At 44.3% G+C, this 25699-nt stretch overlaps 1 protein-coding gene across 2 annotated transcripts in view; it reads left to right on the top strand.

The window, feature by feature from the left end:
- Positions 1-3956: 3956 nt before the first annotated feature.
- CIBAR1 (CBY1 interacting BAR domain containing 1) overlaps positions 3957-25699 on the top strand; it is a 45283-nt gene continuing 23540 nt past the window's right edge. Inside the window, exons 1-4 of one of the 2 annotated variants that reach the window (XM_090040329.1) lie at positions 3957-5184; positions 11182-11416; positions 16866-16934; positions 22963-23064. In XM_090040329.1, the coding sequence (XP_089896455.1) occupies positions 5174-5184; positions 11182-11416; positions 16866-16934; positions 22963-23064 (417 nt within the window). In that variant the 5' untranslated portion in view covers positions 3957-5173. The other variant, XM_090040330.1, reaches the window with a different exon arrangement.

Raw genomic sequence — 25699 nt, forward strand, 5'->3', positions numbered from 1 at the left:
GTGCATTGCCTAAATATTTTATTTTTTGTTGTTACTGAAAAGTAGTCATTTGCTGCCCCCTAGCAGTAGGTTACTGAATATGCTTTACTTGCTTTACTATTATGGAACATTCTTGCTACCTTCAACCGCCTTAATTTAAGTAAAAATTAAAAAAAAATAAGGTATGTGACACCAGTGCAAAACAATATGGAAATAGTTTAAGTACTCTGGGTAAGTAGTAAACATCTATTACAATCTAGAAAACATCTCTTTTCTTAAATTAAAAGAGACTAATTAATAAAGTTCATCCACTGCTACTTTTCATTTATTTCATTGAGTACTGGACTGAGCCTCAAAGAAGGAGAAATTAAAAGAGATGAAAAAATTCAAGTTCTTTCAGAATTTCTCTGTGTTTACAGTATTCACAGAGTTTGGTAACACGTGGCTGATTAACCTGATGGGATCCTGTCATGTAATTATGTATCGCTATTACAATTACAGTAGGCCAATGTATTCTCAGGAAGCATATTACATCCATGCTTCACGTTGCTCTTATGGTACATTTCATTATTATTCCTGGGAACAATAGGGGTAGTATCCAGATGCTTAATCATGGAATCATCTTGTAAATTGTAGAGCCAAGACCACCCAACTTGTTCTGTGTTCACTAAGGCATCTCCCTGGCATTTTGATATTAGTTGCCCCTGTGTAAACCTAGTGAAGTCAGATGTATTGCAGAACTGTAACTGAAGAAAATTTTTTATCCCAATGTGAGAAAATCAACACTTTGGCAGATATAAATTGACTTGAAGAGGAGGTGAAAATAGAGAGAGGTTGTCTAGACACAGAATGTATTTCTGATTTTAGTTGCTCTGTGTCAAGTTTAAATTCAAAGCTCTTGCTCTGACAAGTGGAGCTGTATAACTTTACTATTTTTCTTTAATACCATTTTACATTCTAAAGCTATGCATATTCCCCGCTTTGCAGAGAGGGTCAACCATCACATCTAAAAAAAGAAAAGCAAAATTAGTCACAACTCAAACGGCATACTTCATTACAAACTCAAAAATCAGACTGCTGCCAAGAAAAAAAATTGCTTGAGGATATGATTTCTTTGATGAAAGAAACCTGTTTTCCAGAGAAAATTAGTGTCTTTTGAACACCAGAGAATATTTATAATTTAGCAAGTTTACTTGAAGCCACTGGTCATGTTAAGCCATTGGCGCACTGTGATGATGATGCAGAAGAACTGAGACTTTATCAGATTCTTAAAATCAGACTTGGCATGCTCAGAAGTAGCAGAAGTAGTTTTTTCAATGAGATGCAACTATGTCATATGTTTTTTCTCCACAAACATAGTAAGAAGGCCACTTCTTAATAAAGACTATGTACACATCAGATTTGGCAGAGAAGGAAGTTGTTCAGTCATTTGGTGGGGAGGAGAGGGAAAGAAAAATAATAATATGCTGGAAAAGTGTCTGCTTTCCCCCAAGCTTCTAATGACTCAGGAATACCTGATGGAATTATCTTCAAATTTGCTAATCCTCTTCCCAAAAACCTCAACTCTGAAGTCAAAGGAGATGTAGAGTTTGAAAGTGGAAGCTTAAAAATGAAAACCCCAGTGTCAGTGGAATTATCTTACTATATTCCTAATATAATACAAACTAGACAAGTGATTATATGTAGTTAGGGTCGCATTAAGTGTTGAATGCTATCAACACAAATTGAAAAATTTCAGCTGAAATATGCAAGACTACAAATATTGTCCCAGTACTATTCCTCAAACTGCCAACTGCAATATAAGCCTTCATGCTATGCTAATAATTATGTTGTTATTTATGAAAGCTTCCAAAAAGAAAAGCGATTCTAGATACTTTGATTTTTCATGCCCAATCTGAAACAGTTGAAAGAGAAACAAAAGCCCACCTTTAGTAACAATGTTAATATTCAATGACACCCAGAGCCATCCAGTACAGTACTTCCTTTGAGATGTGTGAATTTGAATTCAAGTACTACTTGCAGCTACTCATTCTACTCACAGCTAGTCTTATGTTTCTCCCTTTTCTCCTCACCACCATTTGAGTAATTTGCCTACACTGATGTAAATGCCAAGTCAAGCTCTGGAAATCAAGTGTTGATCCAGCTTTTCTAGGCATAAGATAAGATCTCCCAGAATGGGACAAGATGAACCATGAAAATAAGGGACTTAGTTTAATTTCAGTGTCGGTCAATGTTAGCTGCTCCAGCATTAAGGTATCAATACAAAGGAAAGGCGGTTTGTGCATATGCCAAGCCCCAAGTAAAACGGTCAAGAACACTTCAACTTTAGCAGTTTTCAGTAGCCATTAAGAATGACAAACTGATCATACAAGATTTTTTAATCTCGTTGGCTATATATAGCATTTGAATAAATAAGAGTATGCACTGGATGCCACCAAGTGGCAGTTCTTATGACATACCAATAACAGTGCCATTATTTCATACTAGGCTGACACTTCAGCAGCGGCAAATATTGATTTCAATATCACGTGTTAATGTCCTGATACAACATTTTATTGGGAATAGCATTATACTGCTGGGGAAAGAGGAAAAAAATATTCCCCAAGGATTACATTTGATTCCTACTGTCAAATGCAAAGCAAAATTGACTTCAATAAAACCAAACTTTAGATCTTCCTCTGCAGCCCTTGAGAGGATTGATCTTGCAGAACCGCTCCCCCCTTGCAGAATATGGGGACTGGACAAAGGAAGGGCACCTGTTTTACCCTGCAGCATTCTGATCCATCAAGAGGGCTTCCTTGTGCTCTATTGTTTAAAGAAAAATAGGAAGAGTTATGAATCTACTATCCTTACCTTTGCCTTAAAAAATATCTACTAGCTACTCCTTACCTACAAAGAGGTGCAAAATCAGCTGCAAGGAGCATGGGTCACAGCAGCCTTTTCAGAAAGCTCTCTCCCCCCACATAACCACAAAGCCCAGCCACTGGTACTTGTAGGTAGAACTGGAAAATGTACTGAGATATAGTAAAGTCAAATGTCTTAAAAATACAACAAATAGGATTTCAGTAGAGGATGCAATGATATGATGTAATATTTTAGTTTATATAATCTGTAATTTTCATTCCAGGCAGGTAATTACAAACATAAAGAGAAATAATGGGGCCTTCAGGCATTTTACATTCTTTAAACAAGCTCTCAGATTTACCTAAGATAACAAAATAGCTTAACTGTGAACTTTTAATATAACACAGTTTAAAACTTGAATTCTGACTACTTGTTGGTTCTTGTTCATTCATGCTGTTTTTAAGCAGTTTGGATTTGAATATAACCTTTTGAATTTTCTCACATCTTAGCCCAAATTTTCCCAGAGAAAAATGGTTATTTCAGTACCTTACAGGTACTTAGTGTGGGACAATTGGCAGTATGTCTGTAGCATCCAGGAGAATAAGGCTAAAAACAAACAGTTTACCCTGGGATGAAATAGATATATATATATATCCTGGAATCCTATGTGCTTATTGTTCCACTTCAAATACCGTGAAATATCCAAGAAATATTTGGATATTTTGCCCTGGGATAATCAAGGCTGTTTTGATTCAAGTCAACATCTGGTACAATCAGCAGGTTGTCTGTTTTTAGCCTAAGAAACAAACTCACAAAGATGGGGTAAATTAGATGATTGGCAATTAAATATGATCTGAGAAGCAAAGTAGTTAAACTACCAATAAACTGGGGGGGTGGGGGGGAGGGAAGAGAAGCTGATGTAATTAAGGTGAGAATAAGCTTCAAGTGGGGAAGACAAAGTTTTGCTTTTTTGTAGATCACTGAAAACAATAGCTACAAAAAGAAAACATATAGCAATGTGGTGAGGTACATGACTTGTATTTATAGTTTCAACAAGCACAAAACAAAAAATACATCCCCGGTGAAGCAAGGAACCTGATAAAAGAACTCTTCCTATCAGCCTGCTCTACCTATGGCGCACAGGCTGCCTCCAGTCCACAAGGCTCCCCATGGGGGTGCAACTGTAGATGCTGTAGCAATTAACACTGTCACCTCTCCCCCACTACCAAATTTCCAGATCTGTGGGGAGTGCCTTGGGCTGGATGATGCATGCTGACAATGGCCAGATCTGAAGCATGGGGTTAGGGCAGCATAGGGCCAGCTCTACATGCTGGATTACACCCACAAACCAACCTTATTGCACTGGGTCAGACCCACAGGCTGGACGGGTGAAGCACCACTGTCTGAACCAATAGTGGCAACCTGGATAGCATACAGCTCTAGCCTAGTGATGTTGGCCTTTGGTCAAGATTTTCTTTCAATCATTAATACATTCTTTCAACTGTTTAATACATTATTTGGTCTATTCTGATTTTAACTAGAATATCCTGAAAGTGTGATTGATAAGTTCTTCATTAAGGGCAATTTATCTTTGTGGAAATTAGAACTGGCCTAGATTGCTGGCCACCTTGACCAAGGTCAAGACGAGGTTGACCAGGAGGCCCTGGGTAGGGTTGCTGACCCCCTAGGATTGCCAGGGAGCCTCCAGGAAATAGATACAAGTCTCCAGGAGACTGCTGAGAGGCACCTGGGAACTAAATGACACAACATTCATTAAAATAAATATTAAACGTTGAAGCTGATTTATACAGTAGTACAGTGGGTTTTTAAAATGTAATAGTAATGTGCATTTGCCTTTCTGCCCTTAAGTCCACTAACACACTGTGATCCGTAGCTGACCTCCGCGAGCAGGCGGGCGTGCTGGCCGCCCAGAAAGCTCCCGCAACAGTCGTGGCCGGCAGCCCTGGGCCCGGCCGGGGTCCTCAGGGACACGGTACGGGGCGCTGTGCAGCCAGGCCCCCCGCGGGGCCGCCGGTGGGGTCACCGCCCCAGGGCCCGAAACGCGGGTGGGCGTGAAGGGGGCCGTCCCAGGGGTCTGGTCCCTCCGCAGGGTCTGGGCTTCACGGGATACAACGCGGGGACCAAGCCGCTGCTCTGCCTTCAGCCTCCGCTTCCCGCGCAAGCCGGTAGCACCCCACGCCACTCCGCAGCCCAGCGTAACGCGCTCCCAAGCCAGTAGCGCTGGCACAACCCAGCCAGACCCGGGCCCGGCTCCTCCCAGCGCGGTAGACCGGACAGCAAGACTCCTCCGCTCGGGCCGGACCCGCCTCCGGGGCGGGGCTCGGTCTCCATGGGAACCGGGTGAGAGCTGCGCGCCGCCGCCATGATGATGCTGGGCCGTGGGCCGGACGCCAGGTAACGGCAGCTGCTGCTCCTCCCGGCGCCCGCGCCCGCGGCTTTGGGGCCCTGGGCCGGGAGTGCGGGGCCCGCCGGGCTGGGCGTGTGCGGCACCGCGGGCTCCCCCTGCGCCGCGCGGGGCTCGGACTTAGGCCTTGGGGCAGCATCGAAGCCGGCGGCGGCAGCTGAACCCAGGGCTCTGCCCGGGCTGGGCCTTTCTCGGGGCCCGGGAGGGAGGACACCCGCCCCCGCCCCTACTCCTGGTTCAAGGCGGGGCTGCATCATTTCCATTTGCTGCAAGTTGGAGTTTTGCTAATGGCTTCAGCAGGTGACCTTTAGGGAGGCATTGGTGCTCTGGAGGTTGAAGGGGGTCTAAGGGAGCTTTCAAGAGACCGGGGTCATTTGAAATCTGCCGCCTTTGACGGACTGCTTCCTGCTGTAGTATCACAGCCTCCCCCTGTTGCAGGTGTGTGGGTTGTTCCTGGTTTTACGCTCGGGACTTCCACATTGTTAAACACTGAAGTCAAAGAGGAGTTTTCGTTTGTCTGCCTTCTTTTAAGTTGGGTGTTGTCACTCAGAATGCAGATGCACAACACTTTTATCATGCATGTGTGTGTGCAAGCGTGTGTGTAGCAGAACAGGGAGGGAACAGGCAACAGAGCAGGAAGCACAAAGCAGAACATCTGGTTGGGCAGGGAAAAGGGATCACAGTGGCACTCAGGAAGGGTTTGGTCCCCACTATCCTAGTAAATGTCAAAAGGCATGGAAGCCTTTTGCTTACTACAAGCTGAGTCTCCTGCCGCCTAGTTACCAGGTTCTGACCTTGTGCCTCCGTCCTTTAACAGAATTGACTGCAGGTATTTGGCTCATGAGAGCTGTTTGCATGTCCATTTACTGCTATGTAGTATATTTACTGTGGAGTAAAATCCTGGATGATTTACTCTGTAATCCACTCAGACTTCTAAAACATTAGAGCAGGAGTGCTCCATCCCCAGCCCACGGGCCAGATCTGGCCTGCAGAATGGTGTCATCAAGCCTGTGGGGCTCCTCAAGGGTCTGGAAATTTGGCAGAAGAGAAGCAGTTGCTGTATTAATTGCTGTTACCCTGCTGCCAATTTTTCCAACCATGGGAAACCCCACAGGCTGGATAACATCACCCTGCATGCCAGATTGGGCTGGCTCATGACCAGATCAGCTAATATACAGGTCAGATTGTGGGTGGGTGGGCAGGTCCACATTAGGTAGTGGGGGTCGAGATTTGGGTGGTGCATGGCTAGATCTGATAGCACAGTTAGATCTAGTGGCACAGGTCCAGATTACGTGGCATGCAGCCAGATTGGGAGGTGCAAGTGTGGATTTGGTGTAGCATGAGTCTGGATCGGATGGTGCTCAACTAAACTTGGTGCCACCAGTCCGGATCAGGGTGACGTGGCTGACGTGTGTTCAGATTGAATAGTACGTGGCCAGATCAGAAAGTATGGGTCCAGATCATGGTAGCACTGGTCTGCACTGGGGCAGCGCATGGCTGGATCTGAAGATGGAGGTCAGGATCATGGCAGCATGGGTCCAAAGTGGGGCAGCATGTGGCCAGATTGGCTGGCATGGGTCTGGATCAGGGCAGTGTGTGGCTGGGTTTGGGAGGCATGGGTCCAGATCAGGGTATGTGGGATCTGGCCCACAGACCAGCCCCATGCCACTGATCTGGCCCACAGAAGCAAAAGGTTGGACATCACTACAGGCAGTCCTCGGACTTATGACATAATTGGTCCCTGAAAACTGCATCTTAAGTTGAAACGTTGTAACTCAGAACCAATTTTCTCATAAGAAACAATGCTATAAATGGGGGATTGGTTCCTGAACCAAGGCCCGATACCCTATTTTCACCAAAAATACCCCAGAATTTTGTACTCGGTCAATTATAGATGAGTAATATAGCTACATTAATATATTTATATTGTAAATAGCAATCATATTGATTTGGAAGGACATCTTTGAGGTGACTTTGCTGGACTTTTTGAAGGGCTCTTGGTTGGATTTTTGAAGGGTTCTTGGCTGGAAGGTTTTTTCTGTAGTCTTATCTGCTTTCGTAAAGAATGTGTCTAAGGAAGTTTGGACAGATGTTCTCCAGGGAGATAAGTGATGCAGCAAATTTGTTCATTGGTGTGGCATTGCATTGGATCAAGCATTGTAAGTCGAAACTAGCATTGTAAAGTTGAAACAGGGGGTCAATTTATAAACATTGTAAGTGCGAAACATTGTAACTCGAAACGTAAGTTGAGGACTGCCTGTATATTAGAGTTTTATTTCATACCGTCAGAAAAAAACATTTCAAGTAAGTAGTGTGGTTTTGATTATGTTTAATGTTTGTTTTCCTACTTTCCAAACTAATTAAACTTGGCAATTCAACTACAAATCTGTCCTGATTCTTAACTGTGCAGTTGCTATGGTCAACTCTGTAACCCCAAAGAAAAAAAGATGGATCTTTGATCTTGGTGGGTTTACTTTCTTCCGTTTTCAGCTTCTATAACTTTCAGATTTCATGGCCAAAATCAAGAGTGTATCCCTTCTCAACAAGTCCCCTAGAAAGTACACTAGGTTGTTAACTATTGGACTGGGTCACTAGTGCCAAAGTTTATGAAGTCAGAAACTAAACTTTCTATAGACCCTGGACAAATCACTTGACTTCAGTAAGATTAATCTTTAAAATTAAGGTAATGTGTGTTTGCAGGATTTGGACTTTAACCTGGCTGGCACACATTTTTAAAGGTATTTAAGTACTTAAAAACATGTAGGTTTATCTCTGTTCTTTAAGACAGGAGTGCTCAATCTCTGTGCTGCAGGCCAGATCCAGCCTGAGGTACCATGTCATCTGGCTGGTAGGGCTCTCCTCAGGGCTGGAAATTTGGGAGTGGAAATGATGGTGCTCCTCCCCTGCTGCCAGTCTCTGGTCCCATGGAGAGCCATAAGCCCTGTATGTTGGATCTGGTGCCCAGTCCCAGCACATAGGGCCAGGTGGGGGAGCATTGGGTTCCAGGATCTAGTCCCAGCACACCAGGATTGCAAGGGGTGGTGCTGACCCCAGGACCCAATCCTAGAGTGTGGGAGGAAGTGGTGCTAGGCCCCCAAGATCCAGTCCAGCCCATGATGGGCCCTGTGCCTCATCTGGCCTGCGGGCTCAAAAGTTTGAGTGCCACTGCTTTAAGTGCCCTAGTATACCTTTAAAAATCTAGTCTTGTTGCCTACTTTCCCATGCCCTTTGTCTGAGTTGCTTATTTATAAACTCTTTGGGAAACAGACTGTCACCATATGGTAATGTGTTGTGCCTGGTATGATAGGTTTTTTTACCTTTGACTGGGGAATTTTGTCTATTACTGCAGCAATTCCCAAACTCTGACAGACTGAGTACCATCAATTTGATACAGCTTTAAGTACCACAGCAAATTTTTCATACACATAGGTAACAGACTATGTATTAAAACAACATCAAAACCTTTAATAATCATAAAACATTGTTTTAACAGTTATGGTAGCCGTATAAAACAGTTGTAAATTGGAAAAAAAAGGCAGTGCAAATAAATTTACCCATCCAGAGATGCTTTTGGGGATGTCTTTAGTGGGAAGGTATGCAAGGCTGTAGGGGTGTGTGTGGGGTTTGGAGCCTGGGGATGGAGGGGGTCTACACACACCCTGGCAGGATGCAGGGTACTATGGGTCAGGAGTAAGTGGCAGCAGCAGGGCTGGGGGGCTGTGGCTTGAGAGTAACAGACACACAGACAGGCAGACTTACACATGCAGACAGACATGTACACAGACATGCACAGTGCCCAGTAGGTAAGTCTGTGGAGGGGGAAAGGTGGGGGAAGAGAAGCAGATCAAGGCCCCCACAATGAGGAAGTAGAGCAGGGGCAGGAGTGAATGGGACCCTGGGGTCAGGGTGGATAGTGAGACAGAGTAGTGGGTAGCTCATCCAGGGGCACTGGGAGAGGTATGGCTCCCCACCATTGCATGCACCCCATGGCAAGCATAGGGGGGCACATGCCCCCCAGATCTGCACGTGGGGCAGAGGCTGGTGGCCTACTGCAAACTGGGCTCTGCATCACATTGCCACTGCCCTGGGAGCCTCACGCGATGCCATGTGCCTTCTGTGTCCTGGCTGCACTGCATCCCCAGCTCACTCGGTAGTGGCAGGCATATGGCATTCCACACAGCTCCAGAGGCAATGATAGCACGGTGCAGAGCACAGAGGCAGCCCACTGCTCCCAAGGGGTTTTCTCCCCTCGGACTGGCTGGCCCTGCCCCTGCCCCTGCCCCTGCCCCTGCGGCAGGGTTGGCACAAAGGTGACATGGGCCTCTCCAGGGACATGGGGAGGGGGGTCCCCCGCTGTGTGTATACCCAGGGCAGGCATGGCGGGCATGTGCCTCCCAGATCTGTGTGCGGGGGAAGATGGGCTCCCTGCTTGGCTCTGCACCACATGGCATTGCCCCCAGACCTGCGCAGAGTGCCATCTGCCTGCAGCCACCGAGCGGGCAGAGGCACTCGGCCAACGCACAGCAGGCACTTGTTGTGCCGTGCATGTCTGGACGTAGTGGCAGCAGCAGCACAGTGCAGAGCCCAGCATGCAGCATGCATCCCGCCTCCATCTGGATCCGGGGGACACATTGTCCGCATGCCTGTCCTAGAGTGTGCACAGCCCCTTTGCCCCTCACTGCCCCCCCTCCCCCCGCTGCTCATGCCTCTGGACCTGTGCAGGATGCCATTGGCCAGTGCATGGCAGGCAGAAGTGCCCCTGCCTACCTGGCGGCAGCAGGCAAATGGTGTTCTGTGTAGGTCCAGAGGCAGTGCCATGTGATACAGACCCAGTGGCACAGCCCAACCCCACCCTCCATGCACTGATCCAGGAGACATGTCCATGCCTGCCCTGGGGTGCACCCAGCAGGGGGAGCCCCCCATGTCCCTGGAAAGGTCCAGCCCACCTTTGTGCTAGCCCTGCCATGAGGACAGGGCCAGCCAGACCGCGGGAGAAAACCCTTGGGGAGCAGTGGGCTGCCACTGCGCTCTGCACTGTTACCACTGCCTCTGGAGCTGCATGGGACACCATATGCCTGCCACCCTGGGTGGCCTGGGGATGCAGTGCAGCCAGTGCATTGAAGGCACATGGCATCATGCGAGGCTCCCGAGGCAACGGCAACATGGTGCAGAGCCCAGTGCATAGTGACAGCCCACCTCTGCCCCACGCACATATCTGGGGGGGCATGTGCCTCCCATGCCTGCCTTTGGGTTGGGCTGGCTCCCATTTTCAAGGGCTTATCATGGCAGGGCCTCTACCCCCCTCCCCCCATGCCCCTGGATGAGCTGTTCAGGCTCCTACCATCATACCCCACCTGCCCAATCACCCCAGCCCCTGCCTCTGCCCCTCTTCCTCCCTCACTGTGGGGGTCTTGATCTGTCCCCCCCATCTCCCAACACACTTACCTCCTGGGTGCTGCTTGACATGCAGTGCTGTGTTCCTGGCCATGTGCAGCAAGCTGTGTGCAGCAGGCTGCTGCTGGGCTCTAGATGTGTGCAGCCCCTGTCCCTGGCCTTCCGTGTACCACTTCCAGGTCATCTGCATACCATTGGTGGTACGTGTACCACAGTTTGGGAACCATTGTATTACTGCAATACTAATGATAATTATTGCCAGTAATAATATATCTTAGAACTAGAGGGCGAATGTTTTTTGTGAGAACGTTCTCAAGTATGTAAAAGAATCTGCTTTGGGTCTTCACTTACTGCATTTTTACTTTAAAACTTAGTTTGTGAAAGACAAAGATGCGCTATAGTATTAAAGCATTTTAAAACTAGAATTATTCATTTATAATAGTAGCACTGTTTAACTTTCCCATTTACATTAGTTATAGCTTTTGTTTTATTTACTTTTTGCTTTTCATTTCTCACTTGTGTTTCTCTTTATTCTCTAGAGACAATCAGACAAGACAAATACGAGATGCTGTTTCAAATGTGGAAAAACATTTTGGTGAATTGTGCCAAATATTTGCTGCATATGTACGTAAAACTGCCAGACTACGAGACAAAGCAGACCTGCTAGTGAACGAAATATATGCATATGCAGCTACAGAGACACCAAATTTAAGAGTTGGACTAAAAAATTTTGCCGATGAATTTGCCAAACTTCAAGATTATCGACAGGCAGAGGTATAAAATTTAAGTTTTATGATGTGCTTGCAAATTTTTTGTTGCTTTTGTTATGGTTGGGGGTCTACTCAATTCAAGATGACAGCCAGCTGATTTTTGTGGGCAAATCTTGAGGCTGGTTCCCATTTTCAAGGGCTTATCATGGCAGTGCCTCTACCTCCCCGCTCCCACACCTCTGACCAAGGGAACCCACCCACTGCTGCTAATTGGTTCAGAGGGCTGCCCATCATGAGGCCCCACCCCTCCCCACTGATTGGTGGAAAAGGGTGTGGCTGCATAATAGGTAGCCCTCAGCTAATTTGTGGTGAGGGGCAGGGGTAACAGCCATTTTGTCTGTGCTGGCAGCCCCTTTTGTTCCAGGCTGTATGGTCAGGAGGACTACTGGTTCACACTGGAGAGTCAGCTGCTTATTTTTAGTAAGTTTTTATTTTCCCCCAGTGGATTTCTCAGAGATCACCTGATTTTGCAATTTCTATAAAATCTGCACAATCATGATTTGAGTAGGTCCCTAGTCATGGCATATATCTTTTTTTTTTTTTGTTAAGTCCTAGCTGAAACATTAAACATATTAATAATATAGCCAAATAAGCCCCAAACTTTTCACAGTTTGCCCTGCAAATGACCTCACTAAAGGCTTAAGCCCTAGTAGTGTGTGTTATAAATAGTCTCACTGAAATCAGTGAAACTACTCACATGTTTGTTTCCAGTATGAGAGTTGCATCTTCAGTGGAGGGGAGAGATGAAATCACTGGATATTATTAGGCCATAGGTTACATTTACTAAAATATGCATTTTGGTTTTGTGGCTTGAGCCAACTATCAGTAGCTAAGATGACAATCAGTCACCCTTTTAAGAGAATCTGTTGATCAGGACATTTGTATTAGAAGTGCACCAATACATCAGTCCATATCATATCAGCACCAATAAAAGGAAAATTGACATTATTGGCAATTGGCTTTTTTTGGCTGATGTGCCCAATAATGTTCCCAATAAATGCCATGTGCATGCGCGCAATCACAGCATGAATGTAGCCACCCAGCAGCTTGTAGAGCAGAGTCCTGCTGGTAAGTCTGTTGAGGGGGAGGGGGAAGGTGTGTAGAGGAAGCAGAGCGAAGCCCCCACGGTAAGGGAGGGAGTGGGGCTGGGGCAGGGGCAGGCACTGCACAGTTGGGGCACAGGACAAAGTTGCGAGTGGCTCATCCGGGGGGCGTGGAAAAGGGGGTGGCTTCCACCGCTGTACACCCTCCTGGGGAAGCCGTTGGGAGTGTGTGGCCCCCAGATCTGTGTGTGGAGTGAGGTTGGGCTGCCGCTGCGGGCTGGGGCCGGGGGTAACACTGGGCTCTTCCTGTCAGGGATGCTGGGCTGCGGCTTTGCTCAGGGTGGGCACCAGCAGCACTGGGAGGAGGGCTGTGGCAATTTTTGGGGTGACTGCAGCCTCTCCCCCTGTCCCCCCAGCAACACTGCCATACGCCCCCAGCACAGGCCTGGCCCAACTTCCCCTCTGGGAAGAGCCCAGCACTGCCCCCAGCCCCAGCTTGCAGTGGGCAGCCTACCCTCACCCCATGCACAGATCTGGTGGGCACATCCCCCCCCCCCACACACACACCCATGGCTCCCACGGGTGTGTACTTAGTGGCAGGAGCCACCCTCTGCACCATCTGGACATGGTGCTCGTGACTCCATTCTGCCCTGCCCAGCCCCGCCCCGCCCCGGCTGAATAGCACCTGCACCAGCCCCACTCCTTCCCTCACCGCAGGGGCCTCAATCTGCCCCCTCAATCTTTCCCATCCCCCCCACTTCCCTTCCGTTCCCCCCCCCCAACAGATTTATCAACCGGCGCTGCTTTCCAAGCTGCTGGGCTGCATGTTGGCAGTGGGATCAGTATCGGCCGATATAGCTTGTTAATAATCAGCAGGGATCCTGGTTTTCTCTGCCAAAACGATATTCCTAATTTTCAAATTTAAAAAAGTAACCAGCAGTCCACATTTCTGCATGATTAAAATGAAACGCCACTAATAGATAGGTATATAGTGGTGTTTCATCTTAATCACAGATAAATATGGATTTGGGGTTACTTTTTTAATCTGAAAGTTAGGGATTTTTTTTTTAAATCGGAAGAAACTAGGATCCCTGATAATCAGCCATCAGTATTGGCCCAAAAAATCCCTAACCCCTAATTTGCATTCATTAGGTTTTAAAATGCTAAATTGCTTTGTTGTTTGAGAGCAAGAAAATTCCAGTGATTTGGAGCAAAGAATTAAGCAGGTTAATTGAGCACATGTGAATGGTCACATTGTCAGTGGGATAACATGCATGTATAAAGTTTAAACATTTATTTTTCAGGATCCAGGTCGTAGTTTAAAACTGTGCTAATCAGACTATATTTCACTAGATCATATTGTTTCATTCACATAAATTCACCCTAAACAAAACTACTGTTGTAGTTGCTTTCTTGTGGACATGCCCCTGTTACTTCTAGCATGGAGAAGGTCCAGATATGCTTTTTAAGTAATTTTTCTTTTGCTATTTTTTAATGTATAGAAACCTGGAGAAGAAGTAGGTTTATAATGCCAAATATATCAAGAATAAGAAACCTAACTACGGTCTTCAGTTGTGCGTTAGCGTAGGGTTCCACTAACATCAGTGAGTCTGTTGAAAAATCCACTTCTGCAGCTCAGACTAACGAATTGAGGCCTAATTGAATGTGGAAATAATTTTATTCAGATAGTCTTGCAAGTACTGTTTTGTGTTCATGCCTGTTTAACGAAAACACTTTTTTTAAGGGTATCCTTGTTCCTTCACTAGAAGGCTCAGAAACCATTCACTTCACTTACATGAAACACCAAGAAGCACTTTAGTTAGAGGAATCTGTTAGCTGATATCCTTGATGTTTATAAAAAACAATTAGAGGGGAAAATCCTTTTCTAAAGGAAACCTTTCAGGCTGTCTTTATACAGCACCAATTCTTTTTTTTAAGTTTAGGTTTCGGATGTTTGGTTCTTATTATTCACTGAAGGGAATTGGTAATCCAAATGCTATATACGGTCCTTTTAGAATGTATCTAGGACATATTTTTAATGATACTTAAAACGTAAAGATGTAGATGGCTGCCTACTGGGATTTTCATAAGTGTGTAGGTGACTTGCTTACACTGAGCCAAACATAAATTAGTGCACTCAATACAGTGGCAAATGAAATACAGTGAAATATAATGGCCTGTGATAGACAGGAGGTCAGTCTTGATGATGTAATGATCCCTTGTGGCCTTAAACTCTATAAATCCATTATTTCAATGAAGACTTTGTCTAGACATCTTTTGGGATCTTCAGAAATGCCCTTAGTAGTTAGTCCTTAGAATAAATTTTCTTCCATTCAAATAAATTTCCATTATTCCCACAGTTAACTGAGGAGATGCAGGGCAAAACAAATATCAGATAGCTAAAGGAAACCAAAGAAAAGGAATCCAAGAGTACTTAAGTAATTTCCATCTCTGCATGAAAAAATCAGATGATAATCTCGATTTCCCTTATTTTGGTGATCAGTTTAAACAGCAACTTCCTTATATAATAACAGTACTAGAAAGTGAAATTTCCTTGTAAGGTCTACCAGTTTCTTTCTTTAGCTACAGTTCCAGATACTAAAGTTCTTTTACTTCATAAAAGCAGCAAGAAAACAAGATAAAAATAGCCCTTCAGTTTTTAAACATTTTCGTAAGGGAGTATTGCAGGTCTCAAGTTTTACATCTTGTTTCTTTGAATGGAAAAGGGGAAGAATGAAAGGAAAATTTTAGAGACAAAGTAAGAGAAGATGGGATTCAGATCTGTAAAGATCAGGTTAAACATTTTCTGTTCTAGAAGATCTGGTGACCAATGTATATTTAAATCATATCAGATTTTAATCTGGAACTGTTGAGGTGATTGATACTATCAATCTGGGTCACATGGCTAGTAAGCAGTTTTTATTTCATTTTAAGCATTGTGCACTATTAATTGCCATGGGATTTCTCAGTATATCTTGTTTCTGTGATATCTCTTTTTAAAAATTGCTGGTCATATTTTTATCTTAACTTGAACTCTATCTTGACTGCCATGGAATTGGAACTCAGCTGCATACAATACACTCTCTTTATTTTACTTGAAATGTTAACATGTTCCATCAAACCAGAGGTGTAATGACATGGCTGGGTGCCTAAAAAAGCTGCCACACAAGGCAGTGGTGGCTTCTGGCTGCTGCCGCCACAATTGCATGGCTGCTGGGGTGGTGGGGTTTTTTCTGCTGTCCCCTGCAACCTCTCCAGGGCAGCTGCCATCATCATTCCACCTTAGTTATGCGACTGCGTCAAAGTTAAGGATATGTTAGAAGCAAATATGGTCTGATGAAAAATGTCACTGTAAATGGGGGAGTAAATACAACGGCCCAGGAATTTGCTGCAAGCAGATATATTTTATTATAATGGGTACCACTTAGTAGATGCATCTACACAAGTGGCTGGCTGCACAGTAACTGGTGTTACTACCCGGTCCTGTCACTGCATGGTTATTTTTAGCTGCTGCTGCACAGTAGCACCATTGTCATGGTTTGTTCCTGGCAATGCTACATCGCCACAGCAACGAGCTACAGCAGTGTAGCGTCTCATATAGATGTGCCCAATGACCAGGTTCTAGTATGCTTTGTTACAGACATTTGGATAAGACAAGTCTTATCCTGAAGAGCTCATGGGGAAATCAAATAAACAAATAGTTGGAGAAATAAGAGGAAAAGTTAATAAATCAGACAAAATTACATTTTGACAAGCAGAAGTCTTAATCCATTACATACCTACCCATTTTCAGCTGTTTTCCTCTGTAGACATGTTTAAAACATCACAAATATAAGTATCTGTTAATGCATTAAATAGTATTAGCACTATAATGTTGGTATATTCATTACATAGTTTGCTGTTGTTCATGCCTTTCAAGAAATCTCTTAAATTGCTCAGAGGAAACAACAATTGAATAATCTACCAAATACATTTAAAAGAAATAGATTTCCTTTTTCAGTTCTTAAAAAAAGAGTTATAGAATTTGAGACTTAACATTGCACATATCCAGTAACAATTCTCAGGCCTGATTCATCCCGATTTAATGCCACTGAAGTGAAATAATTTACACCAGGAATAAGTTAAACCCATCTCTTCAGGTACAAATCACTTTTTGTTCAGCATTTCTGGTTTTCTTTTTGCAAAAGACTTTAAAACCTCTGCCTTCAGTGATTATGGATTAAACTTCTTGTAAAACAGAATCAACATTTTGCATAATCTTTCTTTCTGTTTATATGTAAGTGTAAGTTATTTATTGTAAGCTGCTCTGAGCCTTTTAGAAAGAACAGGATATAAACCTAATAAGTAAATAAATAGGTCTATACATTTAATGTATGAAGGACTTAAATGATTCTTTGACTTTTTTTGTAGGTTGAAAGGCTTGAAGCCAAAGTTGTTGAACCTCTGAAAAGTTATGGGACCATAGTAAAACTTAAAAGGGTAGGTAAATTTAGGTGTAAAGTATTTAGTCTCAAAATTCAGTATATTCTTATGTCTTTATGAATATCATTAACCTAAACTAATTTGATGTGCTCTTCTTATTAAAATGGTTAGTGTAACAAAAAATACAAATAAGTGGATCAAAAATACTTTTGAATTTTGGCTGGGTATATGTGAAACAGATAAGTTCCAAGACAGAAATTGAGGAAAGGGAGTCCAGTTCCCCGAAGGATTAACAACTGATACATAGCTTTGTACACATTCAAGCAGACTGCATTTTCTTAATTAAGTGCCCTATGTTTTATCTGATACTTTTAGGAATTTGACTAAAAAGAGAATGCAAAAGTTATAAGAACATCCCAAACCCTTTAGAATTACAAGCAAGGTTCATATTTGTTGGAAATAACTGGTGAAGAAGCTCCTGGCTGAAACGCATAGATCTGTAATAGCCAGTATCCTGTCCTTTCTGGAATGGCTATCAGCATGAAAAGGGGAAGTACAAATGATTTGGAGTCTATGATTTTTTTTTTTTAAATTTCTGAGGTTAGAATGCAGCAAAATTGGGGTTTTGAAGTACTTTCATAAGAAGTGCACCAGTGTCTTTTTTTTCATGCATTGACACAAGCAAGAACAGATTTCTTTTTTTTTCACAGTAAAGTGGTGTTTGTGTTTCATGAGAGTATACTGCATAGGATGCCATGTTGCATATATACAGAATAATCCATATTTGGTGTACTCTATATTATTGTACGCAGTTTCTTATACAATGCTCACTACTCGGGTATCTGAGCTCTTTCCAGTATCAAGCTGATTATCATCTGTCACATGTTTGTTCTTGCATCCTTTCCTCAAGGGAACATCATATGCAATAGAATATTTTATTTTGTATTTTTTTTATACACACGAGAGAGAGAGGGAGAGGGAGTCACTCTGTCAAAAAAAGTGCCTTTCAATTAAACGGAAAAGTGGTAAGGTTTTTTTATAGTTCTTTGTTCCTATGAAAGTTCACTTCACTTGGAGCTCTTTCAGAAGCTTACCCGTTTCCTCCATAGAAGAGCTTTGCAGCTGTACCCTTATCTTAAAAAGTTTGAGTGTGCCCTATAAGTGAAGAATACTATATATCTTTAGAAAATCTAATGCATGGCCTGAACACAAGCCATTGGGCATCATGAAATTAAGGGCAAAGACCTTGAATTTGATTCAAAATCTAAGGAATATATATGAAGGAACAAAGAGGATTGATTATGTTTGTGAGGTTTTGTTTTATTTATACAGTAGCAAGTGTCTATAAGAAGATGTAGAGAAAGGTCCAACAGGAGTTTCCTGAGTACTGAAGGCTTCGTGCTCAAGTATATTGCATTGTTGTCCAACCTAAAAGTGATATAGTCAAGAGTAACTTCAGCCAATCTTGGACGGTTTTAAGTCTCCTGCTATCCTAGGCAATCAGATATGTTAGATAATATTACTCCGTGATATTGCTATGTGATAATTTAGTGTGAGTGAAGAGCCCAGGAGTACACTTAAGCTGCAAACTTCAATAGGCAGCTTTTGGCTGGCATCTTCAGCAAAGAGAGACTTCCTTTTAGATGCAAACTTCAGAATGCTTTCATTTGCCAACCTCCATAACGTTTCTCTCGGTTGGATTCAGCTTCAGCCAGCTGTTTTTCATGCCTCTGCTGTTGTAATCTGAACACTGGACTACTTGGATGATAATAATATAATCATATATAATATAGAGATTGAGCTGAATATCATCTTCACAGAGCCAGCATTTGAGTCTATATTCAGCAAGTTTCTACAATGGCTACATATAGATGTTGAATAGAACAGGACAGAGAACTGATTTTCATGAGACTCCACAAAAGAGGCAGTATAGCAGTAAAGGCAGTTTTTCATTACTACTTAATGGTGTACACATTGAAAAAGAACCCACAGGGTTTTAGACCGATATTCTGGACTGCTTGTTGAAGGTGAAACAGCAATATTGATTTCACCACTGCTGTTTATAGAGGTAAAATTACCAGTCTTCACTCCTGTTCATTAGTCTTCTCTGTGTACCTCCAAGGATCACATTAGCTGTTGTTTGTTTGTTTATTTGCAGCAGCATTTTATCAGGAACTCATGTTGAGTAGCTATTTCCCAGGATGAAATCTCAATTCTCTATAAGTATGGTCTGGATTCCTTGGTCCTAGATGTGTACTGTTATTTGGTTGTAATACAATACAACTTGCTAGAATGAGCCTAGCTTACCAAATCATCTAGATACCTTTGTATGACTGCCCTATCTTCATTATTATATATCATTCTATGTATCTTTGTATCATTTGCATATTTTATCAGACATCATTTTTGTATTTGCTTCCATGTCATTGACAAAGCTATTGGGTGCTGGGTCTACCGCAACCCTACTCTCAAGACCGGTGTTCAGTGATGAAACACCAACAATGGCTACTTCCTGACATGTCAGAAAACAAGTTCTTAATTCATTCAATGCATGCTCTATTGTTATTGTATAGTGCTATTTTTTAATCAGAGTGTACCAAGGAGCTAGGTCAAACTTGCCTAATCAACCCAACTTGAAATCAGGTTTATTTCTATCATTAATTATCCCTTCCCTGAAGTTCTTTATTGATTGAATCTGATTTTTCTATTTAATTTGTTCAGGATTGCTATCAATCTATCTGGCCTCTAGAAGGAGAGGGAGATCTAAATAATTTCTTAAAGATTGGCACAGTGTTAATGCTTTTCCAACTTTAGAAATTTTCCATGTAATCCAAAAATTTATTAGAATGATATTTTAAGACTTTGGTGCAAGTTATCTGGGCCTAGTTATCTAAAATGTCTGTTCCTGATAGTTGTTTCTCAGTTACTTGTCTATTGGAAAATACTTCTTCATACTGTCATGTAGCCAAGGTGGAGCTGGACACTCACCAAGGTGCTGTATTTGTTTTTTACCACACTGGACCCATACAGTGTTAAGATTTTCTGAGTCTCATGTTTTGGCTGACATCCCTGTTACACTTTTGTATGAACTGTCTTCTGGTGTCATGAGGCACGTGGCCCTTAAAATTAGTGAACAGTTTTACTAGGGAGTAAATAGGGGTGGAAATTTTCTGTGCATCAATTGCTCTGTGGTTATAGCCTGAGTACATGTTCTTACCCTATAATTAATAGAATTTTAGATAAAAGTAGCTTAGTCCTCGGTGAAAGAGGGGAAAGTTTTATGGTTTAGCTTCCATATTCCATGGGATGAAAGTGTACAATTATTAGAGTAGCTGAAAGTAAATCCATTCCCCCTTTTACTCCATAATACATTGTTCATATTTGAATAATATTCCTTACTCCCTTTTTTTATGACGGCATTGTTTATTAGACCAAAAAAACCCATAGTTGACAGTCTTTTAAAGCATAAAGGTAGTATAACTGTCCTTTCTTGGGGAAAAGAGACAGCTGAGAAGGGCTGGAGCTGGGTGTGTAGCTGTCATTGTACAGCAATCCTGTATCCTTGAGAGAAACTAAGAAAAATGCACACAAGAACAGAGGGAAAAACAGCTAAAACATGGGCAGAGCAACACTTTTACACACATCTACTGCAAGGCCTGGTAAACTTGTACCAACTTGGCTTACATATGTATTATACTAGTGGTACCCAACCTCCTCGCCCAGCAGGCCAGATTGGCAATGCCAGGTATGTCCAAGGGGCCGGATCCAGGTAGTGCTCCTAGTCTGGCACCCAGGAGAGCATGGCAGGCACCATCTGGCTGCACGGGGGGGAAAGAGCGGGAGGGAGCAGGCTGACCCCAACACAGCTTGGCAGGGGAAAGGAGCTTAACCTGGTCCCACAGAAGGACAGGGGTGTGGCCAGGCCCCAACCCAGCCCTGCACAGAGGGAAGGGACATGACCAGGCCCCAGCCTGGGAGTGTGACTCAGCCCCAGCAGGAGGGAAGGAGGCATGGCCAGGCTACCAACTCAGCCCCACAGAGAGGGAAAGGGAACGTGGCCTGGCGCTATGGAGAGATTGTGGCCAGACCCCATCCTGGCTCCATGGGGGAGAGAAGGGGGTGTGTCTGGCTCCAACTGGCTGTACAGCGAACGGGGTTTGTTTTGGCAGGGGGAAGGTGGACATATTAATGACCGCCAGTCCCCTACTGTCACATTTCTGGACCTCTGGAGAGCCCTGTGGGTCAGATACAATGGCTCCATGGGTTGCCACAATCTTCTTCCATAACAGCATATGATTTGAACACAGTTTTTAGGTGATACTGTAGCTTTTTGTCCTTTTATTGATTTTTTTTCTTTTAAATAAATAGATTCATGCCACAGACTAAGAGGATTTTAGTTAGCTTAGATCAATTTAAGCATTCTTCTGCTTCTCATGGCTTTTCCTTTAAATCTCTCTCTCCTTTTCACGATTAACTTTCTTTGACCTGGGCTGGTCTCATAATCTAAAACAGCCTCCAGTTCATTCATTCATTCATTCATTCATATTCTCCCTCTCTCCCCCTCTTTTCTCTCTTCCAACCTCCTCCCCTTCCAAAAGCTTATGAACTCTGTAGATGTGTCTACATGTGCAGTTAATGCACATGAATAAACTGGAGCTCATTGCTGCAGAGATTTTTTTTGTTCGTAGGTACGCTGTTTGAATGTGTGCCCAGAAGCAATCAACTCCACAGCAGTCAGCTCCAGAGCGTATTCATGCACAGTGCGTGGAGCCAGGTCGGACCAGCCCTGGCTGGTAGAGGGGCTAACTGGGGCATGAGGGAGCTTCAGCTCATGGCTGGCTGTTAGGCAGCCCCCACACTGAAGCACCCTCATGCACCAGCCAGCCCAGACAGACTCTACGCATGTGCTGCTTCAGAGTCTTTTACTCTGCAGCAGGATGGTACTTGTAAATTAGTTTACTGCAGCCTGGAGTGAGATATTCTTACCACCACAATTTTATGATTCTTGAAATTTTTCTCACAGTCTCATGATAGAAGCACATCAAGAGTTTTTTCTTCCAAAAACAGAATGGAAATACTTATCGAATACCTATGGAGAGTTCTGCCTTTTTTATATTGTTATTAGCTGTGTTACTCTGTCCTAGTAATGGGCCTGCATCATTACTAGGACTTCTTGTTTCTAATATACTTACTGTTACTGTCCTTAACCTTGTTCTCTATAGATTTTTCTCCCTGAATTCTGAATAGTTTTACACATTATTTTACTTTTCTCTTTTTTCCAGTTGTTATCTATCACTTTTTTATTTTTACTTGTTTCCTTCACTTTGTTGCTGATGGGCTTATAACCACAATCATGTTTCTTGATTGTGGAATGGTGGCATTTTAGTAACCTAACAGAATATTCATAGAGTCTTTCATATACATGTTAATACCTAACCTCTAGAACATGGCACGTCAGCAGATCCACCTATGGAGTTTGAGCACTGTCAGGGCCCAGTGATATATTTCTGTCATTTGGTACGTGCTCAGTGTTTAACAGGAATAATTCTGTAAAAAATTGGTTTGGTTTAGTGATTGGTTACCAAAACTTGTGTGGCCCTGGGTAAAGGGGTACCAAAACTTGTGTGGCCTTGGTATCATGGAGTTTCCCACAGGGCTTTCCATGAGCTGGATGACCCACAGGTGGCAGTAGTAGTAGCATTAATCCCCATAGCTACTGGAGCTTCTGTTTTTCAATGCACCTCTGAAACCCAGGGAGTTAGTGTCACTGCTGCTCTCCCCTCTCTTTTTCCCTGATGCTGATCTTAGTTGCCAGAGGTGACTACAAACCCTGATACCTAGCAGTGCACAAGGGTTGGTTGGTGGCGGAGGCAAGTGGTGTTAACAGCAGTGGGCTCTGGCAGCTGTACCAATGAGCTTGCAGACCAGATCCAGCCTGCAGGTTGGACACCTGATGTTTGACACTTCTGATGTAAAGCAAAAGGTTTTATCCAGGCTTTATGAACTAAACTTAAATGCAGACATATGTATTTCATACTCCTGTACCTCTGTTTAAATGTACAAACTGTTATAAATATACTTGCAGGATGATTTAAAAGCAACTTTAACAGCAAAGAATCGAGAAGCTAAGCAGTTGTCTCAATTGGAAAAGACTCGTCAGCGGAATCCATCAGATCGACACATTATTGTATCCTTTCTATTTATAATAAGAAATAATTGATTAAAAAAAGCAATGCATTTAGAAAGGGATGTGGTAGGAATTGCCCATAAAGCAGTTATGAATCACAGAGTTCTTACATATTTTGTGACAATTAGTTGTAGTTTAACCCCTGCTATATTAGTATTTGTTCATTAGAAAGAACTTTGGGGCAAACCTTGGTTCAATTTTACATGCCTAAGCAAAACTTGCATAGCCACATAAGTGTAACTGTTGGCATGTACAGCTTGGATTCTGTTTCCACCTGTGGTGAAGTACGATTGCCCAGGTACATATATACTTGCAAGAAATAAAAAGGGGGCTCCCCACATTTAGTCCAGTAGCTAGGGCATGTACCCAGAGAGTAAGACACCCCCTGTTACCCAGAAGGGATTTGAACCTACATCTCCTACTTCCTACCATAATGCTCCATGCCAGGCCATGAGCTAATCCTTTTGAAAGCTGTCCCACTGGGCTGCCAGGAGGGGAAATTGTGGGCCCTAAATTAAAGGGAGATGGGTGTTTCCTTAGAAGGGAGAGAGCCCTGGAGCCTTGCCCCTAATGTAACAGAATCTGTCTATAGCTGTTTATCCATTTTTAGTAGAGGTGCATTGATAGAGATTTTGGGGGCTGATACCAATAGCCAGTATTTAAGGAGGCAGATCTGCCAATATCAATCCGATTTCTGATACAGCTGCCTCCAGCTGGTAAGTCTGGTGTGGTGGAAGGGGAAAGGGGAGGAAAGGAGTGTAGGGGAGCAGATCAACTCCCTGCTGCGGTGCGGAAGGGGGCAGGGGCAGGTGCTGCCAGGGGGTGGGGCACGGGACAGAGCCACAGATCATGGGGAGGGCAGCTCCTGCTGCTGCTTGGACCCCGGGAAGGTATGGGGGGTGGCATTTGCCCCCTGAATCTGTGCAGGGCAGGGCTGCGCAGAGCTCTTTTCAGTGAAGTCTGGGCATAGAGTGGGCTCTGGTGACGCAGGGAGGATGCTGCATCCACCTCAGATTTCACCGCCTCTCTGCTCCCAGTGACCCCACCTGGCACAGCCCCAGCTCAACAGCCTGCATCCATCCGCACACTAGGAAGGGCCAGGGCTGCAACTGGCAGTGGTGGCGCTGGGAGGGGAGCAGTGGCAAAATCTGGGGTGGATGCAGCATCCTTGAAGTGCTGCCAGAGCCCACTTTGAGCCCAGCTCCTGCTGAGAAGAGCCTCACACAGCTCCAGCTACAGCCTTCCCTGCCATGCCCCACCCCCCACACACATCCGGTGGGACATACACCCCCTGTGTCCTCCTGGGGTGCAAGCAGCAGCAAGAACCAACCCCCCCTCCCCCCCACAAACCATGGTCTGCCCCTTCCCACCACTCCAGCCCTGCCTGGGCAGTGCCTGCCCTTGCCCTCACCCCATCACTGTGGGGGCATCGATCTGACCCCCACACACGCCTTCCCTCTCCGTTCCTCTTCCACCACACCGGACTTACCAGCTGGAGGAAGCTCTCCATACTGTTGGCTCTGCTCCTCACTGCCTGAGGCATGCAGCACGGACATTTATTGGCCAAAGTATTGGACCAATATCCAATACAGCCAGTTTTCTTTATATCGGTACTGATCCAATATCGGACTGATATATCCGCGCACCTCTAATTTTTAGCAAATGAATATTAAATCTTGACTTCAAAAAAGCCTTCAATCTGGTATCCCATGATCACCTCTTGGCGAAACTGGCCAATTGTGGCCTTGGGTCCACCACGATCTGCTGGATGGGAAATTGGCTCTGTGGTCAGACACAGAAAGTGGTAATTGACGGAAGTCAATCGTCATGGTGCCCTTTGACCAGTGAGGTCCCCCAAGGCTCTGTCCTTGGACCCATATTGTTCAACATCTTCATTAATGATGTGGACATTGGAGTCAGAACCAAACTGGCCGAGTTCACCAGTGACACCAAACTTTGGGGCAAAGCATCCACGCCAGAAGATAGGCAGGTGATCCAGGCTGACCTGGACAGGCTCAGGAAATGGGCAGATGAGAACCCGATGGTGTTTAACACCGAAAAATGCAAGGTTCTCCACCTTGGGAGGAAAAACCTGCAGCATCCATATAGGCTCGGCAGTGCTACACTGGCTAGCACTATGGAAGAAAGAGACTTGGGGGTCATCGTTGACCACAAGATGAACATGAGCCTGCAGTGTGATGCTGCGGCTAGTAAAGCGACCAAAGCGCTGGCTTGCATCCATAGATGCTTCTCAAGCAAATCCCGGGACATCATTCTCCCCTTGTACTCAGCCTTGGTGAGGCCACAGCTGGAGTATTGCATCCAGTTTTGGGTTCCACAATTCAAAAAGGATTTGGAGAAGCTTGAGAGAGTCCAGAGAAGAGCCCCACACATGATCAGAGGTCAGGAAAACAGACCTTACGACAACAGGCTGAGAGCCATGGGGCTTTTTAGCCCAGAAAAGTGCAGGCTCAGGAGTGATCTGATGGCCACCTATAAGTTTATCAGGGGTGACCACTAGGATCTGGGGGAACGTTTGTTCACCAGAGCGCCCCATGGGATGACGAGGTCGAACGGTCACAAACTCCTGCAAGACCGTTTCAGGCTGGACATAAGGAAGAATTCTTTACTGTCC

This window comes from Crocodylus siamensis, chromosome 3, assembly GCF_052110815.1.
Source record: "Crocodylus siamensis isolate JL-2025a chromosome 3, ASM5211081v1, whole genome shotgun sequence".
Taxonomy (NCBI): domain Eukaryota; kingdom Metazoa; phylum Chordata; order Crocodylia; family Crocodylidae; genus Crocodylus; species Crocodylus siamensis.